The following is a 17,097-nucleotide window of genomic DNA, read 5'->3' as shown; positions in this document are numbered from 1 at the left end:
GCCACTCCAAAGATAAGGTACAGTACTGTATTCTGTGGGGTGGAATTGCAGTACCAATCGAAATACAACAATTTTCCCACAATGCACCATAATTTACAGCATGCTGCAGTAAAACGTTAGTTCTTTTCACTGTTGATAATACCTAACATTACCATATAAATGTGTTTTCTGTTACAGTGTAGCCTACACCTTTGTTGTAAAACCACGGCCTTGGCTTGCTTTCCTCCCTACTTACTGTAAATGAACAGATTAGGAGTCAGCTGAAGCAGCGTGTTTATTTTCTTTCCATTGCATGTAAATGAGAAAGTTGCTACAGTGGGAATGAATGGACTCATAGAGGGGCACACATACTGTCCGTTCGTTTTCAGGGCCTAGAGAAATGTTCACACACACACATACACAGTATCCCTCAAATACTGACGGCTAACTTTAACCTCTGCGTTCACAGCTTGGGTTGTTGACTTTAGTTTCTGGATGCAGTCAATGGCCTGGAGGTAGCACTGGTCCAGAACGAGGGGGAATACCTCTGAGGAGAAGGATGGAGAAAGGAGTCATTGAAACCTGGAATGACAAATAGGTCAGCCTGTTGATGTACTGCTGTGTTTACACAAGTTTGTGTTTGGCTTGGTGGGTTATTGGGCATTTTGGAATAAATCTACACCTTTCTGCGTAATCCAACTTTCATACAACAATATAAAAACTGTTTGGTTTAAATGTAATTTATTTGAAAGTGACGACACTCCTTTAATTTCTAAAGCCATCAGGAATAGGCATGTTAATACTAAGGCTACATAGGGGTTTGTTGATTCCTTGGTGACACAGGAGTGACTGACAGCTCATTTAAGTTGCATATGAATACAATTTAATATCATATATCATTGTATTCCTTAGCTACTTATATGAGCTGTCAGTCACTAGCTGAAGTGAGCAATAACTTTAGAGGAAATGATGGTTTAATTTGTGCAGATTGACTTGAAAGGGGAATCCAATCATGATCATGCATGTTTGGTACAGCACAAGTGTCAAATGTAAATGGGTTGTTAAGGAATACTGAGAATGCACACATCATCCACTGAGTAGTCACATCGTTTGAGGATGTTTCTGTATTGTTGTGATGCATTTATTGGATATAACAACTATTTGCTCCATCAACAAAAGCTGTGAAGTTTATTTTATACAAAACCAGCACCGTTGCAGTGAGAGCCAAAAGTAGCAAGTAAAGCCCTTTGCTGTCTTACCTAGTCATAGTCACAGCTAACTAAAACGCTGGTAGTAGAATACTACATAGAGAGAGTGCCTCACCTTCAATCCTAGGAGGTGTGCATTGCAACACAAGCAGTTTTTTGTTTCTCGCAGTATAAAGGCTTTCTTCATCACGTCCCAAAGTCTGATATTTTTGTCTTGTGGCACTTTTTCTCTTTCGCTCAGTCCAGCCGGGACCCGCCAATCTCCCACAGGGTTCTGGGAGAAATAGTGTGGTATTTCAAGCAGCACACTAACTCAGCCATGGGTTTAAATTAAGCGTGATGTGGAGGGGTGGAGGGAGGGGGGGGGGAGCAGGGGGTTCTGCTGAAATCCTTTTGGCTAACATAGTAAGAAAATAACTCGGATGTTAGGTTAGGGGTAGGGGCAACTCCCACAAGGATACACAGTCCAGTAGACAGCTTTTTGGAATCCACTAGTGGAATGAGATGCACAGGTCATATATTATATATACAGTGAGCTCCAAAAGTATTGGGACAGTGACACATGTGTTGTTGTTTTGGCTCTGTACTCCAGCACTTTGGATTTGAAATGATACAATGACGATGAGGTTAAAGTGCAGACTGTCAGCTTTAATTTGAGGGTATTTTCATTCATATCGTGAACCGTTTATCGGGTGAACTTTCTCACTCACCATTATTCACGATTCATTCAGGACTATCCGTAATCATGGTAGCATCCACATTAATGTAGAAGTGTTTATAACCATATTCTATTATTATTTACAATAAATGTGACTCCAAAATGACACAATACATTATTTACCATTCATTTCTATTGGGCACAAAATAATCTGAAACACAACCAAAACAAACAGCAAATGCATCCAACAAGTTTGTAGAGTCACAGGCTTGATGTAGTCATTGTGGGCTAAGAATATGGGACCAAATACTAAACTTTTGACTACTTGAATATACATGTAATTGAATTTGTCCCAATATTTTTGGTCCCCTAAAATGTGGGGACTACGTACAAAAAGTGGTGTAATTTCCAATGGTTCACCCGATATGAATGAAAATAACCTCAATTTAATGCTGAGTCTGCACTTTAACCTCATAGTCACTGTATCATTTCAAATCCAAAGTGCTGGAGTGGAGATCCAAAACAACAAAAAATGTGTCACTGTCCCAATAGTTTTGGGGATCACTGTATATACAGTAAGCATTGGGAACATGCTCTAAGAAACCGACAGTATAGAGTGGCAGAGTGGGGGGTTTGTGCAGCTTAAAGTCTACATTCGTTTTCAACCACTATTCCCCCACATCTGGTTTTAAGTCAGAAGTGATTAGCCGCGATAGCTTTGAATAATGTTAAACTATTGAGGGACTTTACTTTATTTACTATTTGGTTTGGGGCTGTTAAATATTTATGTGTGATACTGTAGCCTGGATACAAGTATCTCGGAGGATCCAAGTTGAAACTTAAAGGTAATTTCAGATTGAGCCGACATAAAAAAAATAGTCAAAGACTCCAGTCATCCAAGACTGTTCTCTCTGCTACCGCACGGCAAGCGGTACCGGAGCGCCAAGAACATCTTCTACCACCAAGCCATAAGACGGCTGAACAATTAATTAAATGGCCACCCGGACTATTTACATTGACGCCCCTCCATTTTGTTTTTATACTGCCTCTACTTGCTGTTTATTATCTATGCATAGTCACTTTATAAATTACCTCGACTAACCTGTACCCCCGCACATTGATTCGGTATCAGTACCCCTGTATATAGTCTCGTTATTGTTATGTAATTTTCTAGTGTTACTTTTTGATTATTATTATTTTTTATTTTTTTTTACTTTAGTTTAATTACTAAATATTTTCTTAAATCTATTTCTTGAACTGCATTGTTGGTTATGGGCTTGTAAGTAAGCATTTCACTATAAGGTGAACACCTGTTGTACAACACCTGTTGTATTTGGCGTATGTGACAAATAAAATGTGATTTGATATGCAGCGTTTACCGTGAATGCAGTCTATGAGACAGCAGGGAACATTGCCTTTAATTGTCAATGTGTTATGAAGCAGATCTTCAGCGATATGGATTGAATAGAGCCCTAACTAAACATTAGCATCTTAGCTGTGACGGTGAAAAATAATGTTATATTTCATTGTCACGTTGCAAACACATGCAAACACACTGCGGCCCTCTATACTATATCTTACAAACACACTGCGGCCCTCTATACTATATCTTACAAACACACTGCGGCCCTCTGTACTATATCTTACACACTGCGGCCCTCTATACTATATCTTACAAACACACTGCGGCCCTCTATACTATATCTTACAAACACACTGCGGCCCTCTATACTGTATCTTACAAACACACTGCGGCCCTCTATACTATATCTTACAAACACACTGCGGCCCTCTATACTATATCTTACAAACACACTGCGGCCCTCTATACTATATCTTACAAACACACTGCGGCCCTCTGTACTATATCTTACAAACACACTGCGGCCCTCTATACTATATCTTACAAACACACTGCGGCCCTCTGTACTAAATCTTACAAACACACTGCGGCCCTCTATACTACATCTTACAAACACACTGCGGCCCTCTATACTATATCTTACAAACACACTGCGGCCCTCTGTACTAAATCTTACAAACACACTGCGGCCCTCTATACTACATCTTACAAACACACTGCGGCCCTCTATACTGTATCTTACAAACACACTGCGGCCCTCTATACTATATCTTACAAACACACTGCGGCCCTCTGTACTATATCTTACACACTGCGGCCCTCTATACTATTTCTTACACACTGCGGCCCTCTATACTATATCTTACAAACACACTGCGGCCCTCTGTACTAAATCTTACAAACACACTGCGGCCCTCTATACTATATCTTACACACTGCGGCCCTCTATACTATATCTTACACACTGCGGCCCTCTATACTATATCTTACAAACACACTGCGGCCCTCTATACTATATCTTACAAACACACTGTGGCCCTCTATACTATATCTTACAAACACACTGCGGCCCTCTATACTATATCTTACAAACACACTGCGGCCCTCTATACTATATCTTACAAACACACTGCGGCCCTCTGTACTATATCTTACAAACACACTGTGGCCCTCTATACTATATCTTACAAACACACTGCGGCCCTCTGTACTATATCTTACAAACACACTGTGGCCCTCTATACTATATCTTACAAACACACTGCGGCCCTCTGTACTATATCTTACAAACACACTGTGGCCCTCTATACTATATCTTACAAACACACTGCGGCCCTCTGTACTATATCTTACAAACACACTGTGGCCCTCTATACTATATCTTACAAACACACTGCGGCCCTCTGTACTATATCTTACAAACACACTGTGGCCCTCTATACTATATCTTACAAACACACTGCGGCCCTCTATACTATATCTTACAAACACACTGCGGCCCTCTGTACTATATCTTACAAACACACTGCGGCCCTCTATACTATATCTTACAAACACACTGCGGCCCTCTGTACTATATCTTACAAACACACTGCGGCCCTCTATACTATATCTTACAAACACACTGCGGCCCTCTATACTATATCTTACAAACACACTGCGGCCCTCTGTACTATATCTTACAAACACACTGCGGCCCTCTATACTATATCTTACAAACACACTGCGGCCCTCTGTACTATATCTTACAAACACACTGCGGCCCTCTGTACTATATCTTACAAACACACTGCGGCCCTCTATACTATATCTTACAAACACACTGCGGCCCTCTGTACTATATCTTACAAACACACTGCGGCCCTCTATACTATATCTTACAAACACAGGTGCTAAGACGACGACACTATTTTGATATGACAGTGACATTTAGAAAAGAAAAGTCCATGCATACACATCAAATAATGCAGACACATTCTATATGCACTGACCAGTCATGCAATCAACAGTAGCAACCACTGTGTGACATCTTCATGTCAAAGTTGATAAACCTTTTGGTCGGCAGGTGCCAAGTTGGCTTTGATTGGCTTGCTCATATTCACTACATGGGGGCAATCAAAGCAGGTTTTTGTCTTTTCGTGGTCAACAGAGTTAGCAGGAAGCAGTCAGGAAACCAGGAACCAGTAATTACATTGTATTGCTGAAGCAGACAGGCCTGCTCCATTCCTGTCCTTCCTCAGAGTTGATATGACTGGACAAGAGGAACTTAAGGTTTTTTGGGGACGTGGTTAAAGTCCAGCAGGTTCAGCAGCCAGGGCCTTTAATACCGCTAGCTAACTAATTCTCCTGGTTTGTGTCTCTGTCCTGCTTGTGTTGTCGCAGCGCCTGCAGAAAGACGTGCTTGACTTGGTTCATCATGTCACTGCAGAGCTGCAGGTCCTCAGCCTTGGCCTGGAGAGTGCTCCTCAGCTCAGCCCTCAGAGCCTCGTTCTCCCCCTGCAGCACCGACAGCCTGGGGGACAGAGGGAGAGAAACACACAACACGTCAACATGGTTGTGTGCTTCAGTCATTTAGGAGTTTGTAATGTATGAATACCCTCTGCGTTTTTCGAGCTGTTCTTATTCTTCATAGAAAGTAAAACTCCAATGTATACATGTACAATGTATTTGACTCCCAATTGGGCTCATACAGTACATGTACAGTATTTCTAGTACGTCATACTCAGTACTCTTGTGAGTTTCTAGTATGTTATATTCTCTATTCTTGGGTGTAATCTCACTGAAGACGTTCAATCTTATTAGAATTGAACATAGATTGACAGTTTGTATCTCCAGACTGTGACAGACAGGGTCACCCCCCAGGAGTTCGAGGAGAGACAGAACAGAAGACAAAAAAACACTAAGTCAGACTCACTGGGTACTTAGTTCAATGACTTGGGCCTCCCTGGAAAGGTCAGGAGGGCTTCGAGGGGATGATGATTCCCTCTGTCTCCCACTAGACGAGGCTCCTGGGATGGTAGAAAACAAATAACAACAAAAATAAGACAGAAGTAGCAGTTATGGATCAATATAAATCCCATTCTCAGTCTTGTCACTGTTACTGTTATAGATCAGTGTGCCTACCCTGAGACTTACCTCCAGTGCCCTTGTTGCTAGTTTGTCTGGGAGTCAATCCTTTGCCCAGATCCAGCTTTGCTTTTTCAAGCTGCTGCTCTAGGGCTACGGCCCTTCTGCGTTCTCCATGGAATTTTTGCTCTGCCCCTAGGCACCTCTGCTTCCCTTCCTCCTCCCTGTCACATCAAACACACCAGCACAGTCTCTTACTACTATATCCCAATCATACCAAGACAAAAACCTGCCCATTTTAAAATGCTGTGTCCTTTTTATATATCTGAAAGGTGAAGCCAGTAACAAAGCCTGTACTTTTATTTCTGCCAACCGAGGTAGTCATGATTGCGGTATTATGTTTAAAAACTGCATGATCATCATGAAAATTCCCATCAGGTACTGTAATCTGGTCATTACAAAGTAAGGAGGCTTGCATTTCCATGCCGGAAAGATGTGTAAACACAAAGGTTAACAGAGAGGTTGAGAGAAAACACTCATGCAATGGTTTGAAAGCAGTAATAAATAAAAAATGACAAAAGGCACACACCCAATATTAGCAATCTAAACACCCACCCATATGATGTAGTAAAGGACAGGAAAATAAACTAAACTAATGTAATGCACACAATACACCTGGATATTTGTGTTTCAGAAATGAAATCCATTGGTAGTTGCTGTATGTAATACCTGGATTGCTGGAGCTTGACTAGCTCTAGGAGCCTATCTCTCTCCACACAGGCAGCCTCACAAAGGGTCCGAAACTCTGTACACTCTGCCTTCAGGTACCTCACCTCCTCTGAACAGTTCTGACAACCCGAAGGAGCTCCTGCATCTCTGAGATAGTAGTGGTAAATTGTATCAGTAGGTGTAGTCCACCACAAACAGGTTTTATTGTATATCGAATAACAGTTAAAACGATCGGATGATTTGTACCAGATGTTATGGAGACTAAGACTTACTTGACCTCTAAACTGACCCCAGCTGCTGACTCCACTAGTTTATGTCCAAGTTTAGATACTGAACTACACGAGAGAGAAAAAAACATACATTTAGATAAATAATATATCAATATAGTCATTGCACATTCAATGACACTATCAACTGATAACTGAATAATTTGTAGGCAAGGTAGATGAGTCATATATTCATGAATGTACTATAATATTTGACATTTATGACACAAGAATATCTTATATTTATGACTCCCACTTGCACACATACCGGGCTGAGCTAATCCTCTTACTGCTGTCTCCCCCTGCTGTCAAAGGCCAGAAACTGCCAGTGGTAGTCTTGGGGCCTGATTGACCGCCTTCCTCTCTCTGCAACACATTTACAAAATCCATTCTGTTTAAATTCCAGTCCTGAATTCCATAGGTCAGTTGCATTTTAAAAAATGCGACCATAAAGCATTATTGCTACATTTTTCTATATTGGAAGCAACTGGAAATAAATGGAACTAGCCCAAAACGCTGAAGCCAAAAGTCTCAGTCAATAGCACTGACATCACTAAAAGTATTTTTATCTCCTTGCAGAATCACAGTCAGTTTACCTTTAAGGACAGTTGCTGTATCTCGTCCTCCAGCTCTTTCACTTTGGCCTCCCTCTCGGAGACCATGTGTTTGAGCTGCTGAATGAGGGATGTGTGTCTCTGGGCCTCGCTGCTCAGCTGCTGCCCCAGGTTCTGCTGGCTTTCCTTGGTCTGCACGTCCTGCTGGCTCAGCCTGCCCAGCACCTCCTGCAGCTGGCTCTGCTGCTTCTACAGTACTCACGACAGGACAGACAAGGGGAGGAGAGGGGGCAGGTGGAGAGGGAGACAGGATTAGGGGGACAGGGGACAGGATTAAGGGGACAGGGTTAGGGGGGTACATGTCAAGGGACACTTCACTCTAGAAACGTATGTGTACTACTGTATGTGTTGGTAAGTGAAGTGAAGCATCAGCATATTACTAACTAAGAGTAACTGATGCATCAAACTGATTATTCTGTGATATGTATATGTATTTGATGTTGGCAAATGCAATAGGTCTACAGCTTTATTTATTTACCTATATTTAATCATCAGGGAGTCACCATTGAGACCAGTGTCTCTTTTACAAGGGAGCCCTATATATTTCATAAAATACATCAAAAATAAAATACAATATAAAACAAATAAAATACAGCACAACACACATTTCACAGACAAACATAAATCTACACAATATACATAAAACACAGTCAACTAAAACAAACACATTCTTCATTATAAAAATCCTACGTCCCCTGCCTGAACTGTCCTAGGACACTTAAACATCTATTTGAAATTTATTTTGGAGATCATTCCAAACATGTGGAATAAGGAAACCTAAAAGCTGACTTACCTAACTCTGCAGACACCAAAGGAGTCTCCAGACATAACCAACCCTGTAAACGGGTTTGATAACTTGTCATTTTAAATCTTAATAGTGAAGTTAGGTAAGTCGGAGGCTTGTGGAGCAGGGCTTTGTAAACAAAAAGAGAGTAATGATGTGATCTACGGGACTTCAAAGAGGTCCAGCCAACCTTTTAGTAAAGAATACAGTAAAGAGGAATAAAACGCTCCTGTGATAAAACGATGGGTGCTTTGAAAAAGGCAACTGCACTTTGATAAATAGAATCACCATAGTCAAATACAGGTAGAAAGGTTGACTGCTTCTTGCTGACTAGTAAGAGACAAGGTCTGTTTCTGTAAAAAACAAAAACACTTTTTTCAATCTAACAATGTCCTTCATATGTTTTTCAAACGATAAATCAGTGTCAATCCAAATATCAAGGTATTTGTATGCAGGAACTCGTTCAATTATAGATCAATCCGAGGAATGAAGATGTAATCCATCTGAGACAATGTTATGAGAACTTGAAAATATGGGATCCTTGGGATTTTGGCAAATATATCTACTTCCCCAGTGTCAGATACTTCCAGTCATTGTGCTAACACTAGTTAGCAATTGCGCTAGCGCAGGTTAGCAACTCCCTTCAAACTGCACACAGAGACATAAAAATGGTATCTACGAGTTCACCTGACTCTGGGGAAGTAGATAAAGAGAGAACGGTTCAGAATATAAGTGATCAATGAAAGAAAACCATGAAAATACATATCTCTTTTTTATATGTAAAAATACTCTGATCATGTATATTATTTAGGGTTAGGAAAGTATTTATGAATCATTTTTAAAAAACAGGGTTGGAGAGCCATTACTCACAAAATATGTTGGTGAATAAAAAATACAGTGGTTTGATTCACCCTGAAATTGCCATATTTAATTGTTCAATCCATGAAATATTGGAAGGTGAGAAAAGTGTACAATAAGGGTTGAACAGTAGTCCTATAAATCTACCATAGTAATCCTCACTAATCAGAGACCTGTGATGACAATGGTACAGTTGTCGTGAACCGTGCGCCAGGGTTCAGGTTTAAACTGCTACGCATGGTGTGCGTTCCATAATTACTCAAATAGGCTACATGTCCCAAATTATTGCTTGTTATACGTTAGCCTAATATGACCCACTATTGCTAGAGATCCTCAGGAACAACCACACGAACGTGACAAGAGGAAAGAAAGGTAAACTAACGATGTAATGGAATGATGCAAAATGTAAGGATACTAACACCAAAGTGACAGTTATAAATTTATATAATAATAGTATTTGGGTATAACTGATGGTGGCTACCGATGATATTTGGGTGATATTTAACATGATACAAAAAGTTAAAAATACAGTGAACAGTATGGGCATATAATTAAAACATTCTAGAAATCAAATAGGTAGGTTTGGCGCTATACTGTACGGCTACAGAAGCCTATAGATTGGGTCTCCAAATGTCATCCTTGCAAGTTATAAAGCCAGCATTTCATAAACTTCACTGATGAAAAGGTGATATGTTGATATGCTTCAGTTTGCTGCCATATGACTGGTCTCCAGCGATCATAAGGATCTAAAACAATTGTCATTTATATTTACAATCGCCTTAGCCAAACGGCTTACTCATTTACCTACCTTTTATCTATTTGTAAACTACAACGCATGGAGGATGGTGTTATTTCTTACAGAAAAAAAGAAAGTAGATGTTGTTCCACTTGGAACCGACAGGTTGCACGACCTTATTCATTGTTTCATCTCGCGTAAAGGTGGTGGAATTATGAGGGAATTAAGTCAAGGTCAGAATACGGCGTATCAGTAGACACACCTCCGACACACCTTAATTTCTTTGATCTTCACACCAAATGAATAGCGGGTGAATAGCATGTTATTCTCATGTTTAAGTTCAAGGTCAGAATATGCGTAGAGCGAAAAGTGCATAAAAAGGCAATTATGTTCCATTTAGAGCTTAACTCAGGTTGAAATTCTTCCCATGATGCCCTCAAAGTTCTAATATGATATACCGTACATGGGTTCATACTAGTATTTGAAACGTATCTATAGAATGGAAAAGTCTCAAAAGTGCAAACCATGCCCATCTGGCATTTGAGACAGGCTCAATCAAACGCTCTAAGCAGTTCAAAGAAAACTATTTGAACCGAGGTCTGCTAACATACCAGTAAGGCATCCACCAGCTCATCATCATGCTTTCCTTTGTCCAGCAGGGTGGAGATCTGGGCCTTCAGTGATTTCACCTCAGTGCTCAGGTTTTTGTTTCTGGCCTTGGAGCCCTCCAGCTTCTTCTTCACATCCTTGTGGTCCTTCATGAGGGAATCATAGTCCCCCGTCATCCTCTAACCACACATGCCAGGAGGAGAGAAGCAGAACTAAGGCTGGAGTTCAATTAAACCTCAAAATCTCAAAAGAGCTACTGTGTGAATACCACAATGCAGGTTTGATTGAACTGTCAATCAATTGTCAATCAAGTCTGGCTCTTCCTACCTCCAGAGTTTCTCTCTTCTCCCTCTCCATATTGCGGATGTAGCTGAGGTTCCTGTCCTGGGGGGGTGTCTTCTGCAGGGCCCCGCCCCACAGTAGCTCCTCTTCCACGCTGACGAATGACGGCTGCTTCCTCTGAGCTGATTGGCTCAGCTGCTGCTCCAGGTCCCGAACCTGGGGACAAAAAACCAACAGAGAAACATTAAGATGGCTACATTGCAGTCTACAAATCACCATGTATGTATTTTACCAGCTTATTGTGTGATCAATATTCTGTGCCTCGAAAGTTCTTCCAATGACAGCAGGCAGTCAGCTCACCCTAATCTGGAGAGCCAGTATCTGCTGGGAGCGACCTCTCCAGTTCCCTGGGCTGGTCAGTAGCTGCTGGATGCTGACTTCCTCTCCTACCTCACTGGATAACACCTACAGTAGGAACAAAAACATGCCTGGAATAGTATGCCATAACCTTTGAAATGTTTGAACTTTTAACAAACGGCTGTATACGTACCTTCTGAGCTATTTTCAATTCCTGCTTGACAGCTTGAATCTGGTTTCGATATTCTGTCATCTTGAATTGGGCAGCAGATAGTTTTTCCTGTAGAGATTTTACCACTGGACTGTTCTATTGGTGAGAGGAACACAGTCATAGCTGTCATTGAAAAGTCACAATATTGACACAAATACAGTTTGCCAGGTTTGCTTAGAATAAACATGAACAAAAGTTTTTGCTGAACTGCTACAACAACATAAGCATTTCTATGTGGCAGAGTTCCCTTGAGTATTGGCTCATTTGGCTCATTGGCTTAAAAATGATGATCAGTCATTAAGACTAATTACCTCCTGGAAGTCCTGGGATGACCTCATGTCTTGTGGCTTTACATCCATCTTCTTCCCAGGAGGTCTAAGCAACAAAGCAGCCTGGAGCTAGAGGATTTAGCATAATTGCAATTATTTGAATTACTTACCCATCCAGTCAAGAGCTTACATCATCAGTCTATAAAGCAATACCGCTGACAAATGGCCGATTGGGTCAAGAAGTGGAAAGTCTCGGGCATTTATGTATAAAATTGGGATTTTGTATCCAAATGTCATTGTCAATTGACAGACTGGATATGAGATGGAATTCGGGTTTGTTACAGTTGTTGATTCTTTGTTATAGCAATGTGAAATGATAAGTTCTTTAAACATCCAATTTACCTCTTTCTCAAGCTCTTTCACTCTGTTGCTAGTTTGTTTTGCTTTAACTTTTTCTCGTTCCATTTCAGAAGCAAACTCTCGATTCCTCTTAGAAAGCTCAACAATCTTGGTAGCTGCCGCATCACCCGCCAAGCCAGATGTGCCTTGGACAAGATAGTCATAAAATCAATAAAAAAGGACACATGCCACTTTAGACAACATTCCCAAAGTCAAATGGAGCTCTGAAAGTAATAATAAAACATTGACAAAAATATATATCATAATTTTACTCTGAATGTAGCCAAATCCAAATCTTATCAACCCAAAAGATGATTTGTTCATTCAAGTTTTTTCATATACTGTACAATACCTGCTAAAGCCAGCCTGTCTTCCTCCCTCTTCTTCTTCAGATGTTTAATCTCAAAGTCTTTCTCGCTTACTAGTTTGAATAGTCGGCCATTTTCATCCCTCAGCTCCCTCACCTGGTCCTGTAACTGTTCATTTTCATTCTGTAACAGCCTGTGGGGATTAAAAACCCATTAAAGTCAACATTTTAATATGGAGGATGATAAATTCCCTCCAATTACAAACGACAATAACAACACAGTCATATTTAGGTTTATGAAAGTTCTCCCCTAAAGACCCACAACTTGCATTGTGCTACAATTGCTATTTCAAAGCTAATGAAAGCTTTGTCCAAAACAATTGCTCCAAACACTAATCCATTTGGGTAATAATGAGATAGGTACATATAACTAATTCATAATGCTACAATGCCTATGGTAAGCATAATGTTAGGCTGTATTGGGGGAGGAAACTTTGTCTAACTTTAATAATATAGACCTAACCTAATAATATTTCATAGAGCTCACTTTTTACTACAATCATCCGCGTGATGAATGTCTAGCTGGGACAGGTTCAGATTGTCCTGGATCTCAGTGACCTTCTGCTCCTTCTTCTGTTTCTCTAGTCTTCTCTGGAGACGCTTCTCTTGCTGCTCCTGCAGAGCCTGGAACTGTAGACGAAGGTTATCCTTTAGTCCATCATCTTCTTCCATGTTGTACAGAAATGTCCAACCCAGAAATTGCAGTCCCTTGGTGTTGAAAATAAATGTTAACACTTAATTTGGCTGACAGAACAAAAAAGGGTAGTTAGCTAACTAACACTGTTATTTTGGGGGCCAATTAAATTATGTAATGCATTCTTAATGATATGTATTTACATGGTAGTTACATAGGCAGGTACAGTTGAGATAGACCTGCATTTGAAATGTCAATGTGTAAGGTTACAGTTACGTGCTAATTTTCATGAAACACAAACAGGAGCTAGAACAGATCAAGGTAAAATGTGTTTTATATTGGATATCCGGTAGATATTTGGTTATGAAGATGGTAGATTCTGAATCAGGGGTGGATGGAGAAAAATCCACAGCTTTGTTTTGGTTGAAATTTATTTTTATATATTATTTGTAGCTTTCAATCTTCAATTGCTCTCACACAAAGTGTGCCATGACTATGAAAATTAAATATTCAGAATCGGGGAGGTTGGACAAAAATCCATGGCTTTGTTTTGGTTGAAATGTATTTTTGTATTATTATTTGTAGCTTTCAATCGTCATTAGCTCTTACACAAAGCGTGCCATGACTATGACAATGACATATTCAGAATGAGGGGAGGACGGACAAAGCTCCCTTGTTTTTTTCTCTCTAGAAATTGCATTTGTATTTATTTTTATGTTCAATAGCTCTTACACAAAGCGTGCCATGACTAAGAAAAGTATACAGTGCATTCGGAAAGTATTCAGACCCTTTCCCTTTTTCAACATTTTGTTATGTTACAGACTTATTCTGAAATTGATTAAATTAACTGTTTTCCTCATCAATTTACACACAATACCCCATAATGACAAAGCGAAAACAGGCTTTTAGAGATTTTTGCAAATTTATTATTAAAAAAATGAAATACACTTGGTACATAACAATCTCTCCATTTGTGTAAGAGCTATTGAAGATTGAAAGCTAAAAACAAAAAAAGGAAGAAATAAATCTACCTAAATAAAGCTTTTGACTTTTGTCCATCCTTCCCTTATTCTGAACATATCATTTTAATAGCCATGGCACACTTTGTATAAGAGCTATTGAAGATTGAAATCCGAAATCGTATTATTACAAAAATAATAATAAAGGTGTGGATATTTCTCCATCCAGCCGATTCAGAATATACCATCTTTATAGCCATGGCATGCTTTGTTCAATAGTTATTGATGAGAGAAAACCTAATATTCACCCGAATATCCTAAAACAAATTTTACCTCGGTCTACAACGGTTGTATAAACTGTAACTTGGTGGAGAGGAGGGGTGGGGTGGTTATGGTTACAAGACACTAGACCTACATCCAAACAAAATATGTTTTAGTGATTAACAATTCACTTCGTGTAAAGTATGCTTAGGCCTAGTCTCGGAGGTTTTAAACCTCACTAGCATCATATTTTAAGATAGCCCGGCGTTGGCTAAGGACGTTATTAAGGTTAGCTAACTAGTTTAGCTAACTTAGCTAACGAACGTTAGCTGTTATAGGCAGGAGATGTAAATGAATAGTTTAAACTCACCTTTGAAACAACGTTCTGCGTTGAGCTACAACATAACAATACACAGGTTGCTGAACAATTGAGATATCTGTGGTTATAAGCTTGACATTTCACAGTTTACGAAACGTGTGTAGAGCTGTTTTGGTATTGGTACACTTCCTCGTCCGATCGAACGCTAGTGTATCCATGGCAACGTGTTCCTCCTTGGAGGCACGCACCGCGCAACAGGTGGGGGGGAGCATGGAGCTGGGGAGAACGCAAGCGGTGCCACATGCAAGTCTACACCATAATGAGTAAGTGAAAACATGTTTTTAGAAATATTTGCACATTTATTGAAAATGAAATACAAAAATATCTAATTTACATAAGCATTCACACCATTGGGTCAATACTTTGTAGAAGCTCCTTTGGCAGCCATTACAGCTGTGAGTCTTTCTTGGTAAATCTCCAAGAGCTTTCCACACCTGGATTGAGCAACATTTGCCCATTATTCTTTTCAAAGTTATTCAAGCTCTGTCAAATTAGTTGTTGATCATTGCTAGACAACCATTTGCAGGTCTTGCCATAGATTTTGAAGTAGATTTAAATCAAAACTGTAACTCGGCCTCTCACTGTCTTCTTGGTAAGCAACTTCAGTGGAGATTTGGCCTTTCACTTTACCCCTACCTACATATTACCTTAATTACCTCGACTAACCTGTACCTCCGCACATTGACTCGGTACCGGTGCCCCCTGAATATTGCCTCGTTATTGTTATTTTATTGTTGCTCTTTTTAAAAAACTTTAGTTTGTTTAGTAAATATTTTTCTTAACTCTTATCTTTCTTAAAACTGCATTGTTGGTTAAGGGCTTGTAAGAAAGCATTTCATGGTAAGGTCTGCACCTGTTCTATTCGGTGGCAAATACAATCTGATTTGATGAGTGGCCAAATCTGTTTTAGGGCATAAACTACATGACCAGAAGTATGTGGACACCTGCTCGTCAAACATCTCATTCCAAAATTATGGTTATTAATTTTGAGTTTGTCCCCCCTTTGCTGACAATACAGTCTCCACTCTTCTGGGAAGGCATTCCACGACATGTTAAAACACTTGGACTTGCTTCCATTAAGCCACAAGAGAAATTAGTGAGGTCGGGCACTCATGTTGGGCGACTAGGCCTGGCTCGCAGTCGGCGTTCCAATTCATCCCAAAAGTGTTCGATGGGGTTGAGGTCAAGGCTCTGTGCAGGCCAGTCAAGTTCTTCCACACTGATCTCGACAAACCATTTCTGTATGGACCTCACTGTGTGCACAGGGAATTGTTATGCTAAAACAGGAAAGGGCCTTCCCCAAACTGTTGCCACAAAGTTGGAAGCACAGAATTGTCTAGAATGTTATTGTATGCTGTAGCGTTAAGATTTTCCTTCACTGGAACTAAGGGGCCGAGCCCGAATCGTGAAAAACAGCCCCAGACCATTATTCCTTCTACACCAAACTTTACAGTTGACACTATGCATTAGGGCAGGTAGCGTTCTCCTGGCATCCGCCTAACTCAGATTTGTCCGTCGGATTACCAGATGGTGAAGCGTAATTCATCACCCCAGAGAACGCGTTTCCACTACTCAAGAGTCCAATGGCAGCGAGATTTACACCACTCCAGCCAACGCTTGGCAATCGTGCTTGGCCATGGGAACCCATTCCATGAAGCTCCCGACAAACAGTTGTTGTGCTAATGTTACTTCCAGAGGCAGTTTGGAACTGGGTAGTGAGTGTTAAAACTGAGGACAGACGATTTTTACACGCTATGTGCTTCAGCACTCGGCAGTCCCGTTCTGTGAGCTTGTGTGGCCTACCACTTCACAGCTGAGCCATTGTTGATCCTAGACATTTCCTCTTGACAATAACATCACTTTCAGTTGACTGGGCAGCTCTAGCAGGGCAGAAATTTGACTAACTGACTTGTTGGAAAGGTGGCATCCTATAACGGTGCCACGTTGAAAGTCACTGAGCTGTCAATATTTGTCTATGGAGATTGCATGGCTGTGTGCCTTTCCAAATCATGTCCATTCAATTGAATTTACCAATGAAGTTTTTTGAATTTACCAATGAAGACTCCAATGAAGTTGTAGTAACAAGGATGATCAATGGAAACAGGATGC

The 17,097-nt window shown here is 40.4% G+C and overlaps 1 protein-coding gene and 1 long non-coding RNA gene across 2 annotated transcripts; both read right to left on the bottom strand.

Moving 5' to 3' along the window:
- Positions 1–256: 256 nt before the first annotated feature.
- LOC139560206 (uncharacterized) lies at positions 257–1,485 on the bottom strand. Its single transcript, XR_011671887.1, has 2 exons — positions 1,303–1,485; positions 257–526 (listed from the first exon to the last, which is right to left on the bottom strand). It is a non-coding gene; the product is annotated as an uncharacterized lncRNA (long non-coding RNA).
- A 1,734-nt stretch (positions 1,486–3,219) lies between these two features.
- Positions 3,220–15,119, bottom strand: ccdc13 (coiled-coil domain containing 13). The gene is made up of 16 exons (XM_071376499.1): positions 14,980–15,119; positions 13,243–13,463; positions 12,741–12,889; positions 12,392–12,534; positions 12,032–12,118; positions 11,703–11,816; positions 11,513–11,617; positions 11,198–11,368; positions 10,873–11,049; positions 7,866–8,072; positions 7,538–7,635; positions 7,276–7,338; positions 7,004–7,150; positions 6,344–6,498; positions 6,123–6,216; positions 3,220–5,720 (listed from the first exon to the last, which is right to left on the bottom strand). The coding sequence occupies exons 2-16, from the start codon at positions 13,425–13,427 to the stop codon at positions 5,546–5,548; spliced, it is 2,070 nt and encodes a 689-aa protein (XP_071232600.1). The 5' UTR covers positions 13,428–13,463; positions 14,980–15,119; the 3' UTR covers positions 3,220–5,545.
- Positions 15,120–17,097: the final 1,978 nt, after the last annotated feature.

This window comes from Salvelinus alpinus, chromosome 30 (genome assembly GCF_045679555.1).
Source record: "Salvelinus alpinus chromosome 30, SLU_Salpinus.1, whole genome shotgun sequence".
In the NCBI taxonomy this organism is placed as follows: domain Eukaryota; kingdom Metazoa; phylum Chordata; class Actinopteri; order Salmoniformes; family Salmonidae; genus Salvelinus; species Salvelinus alpinus.
The sequence above is the reverse complement of the archived record's forward strand: the minus strand, read 5'-3'. Positions and strand labels throughout refer to the sequence as shown.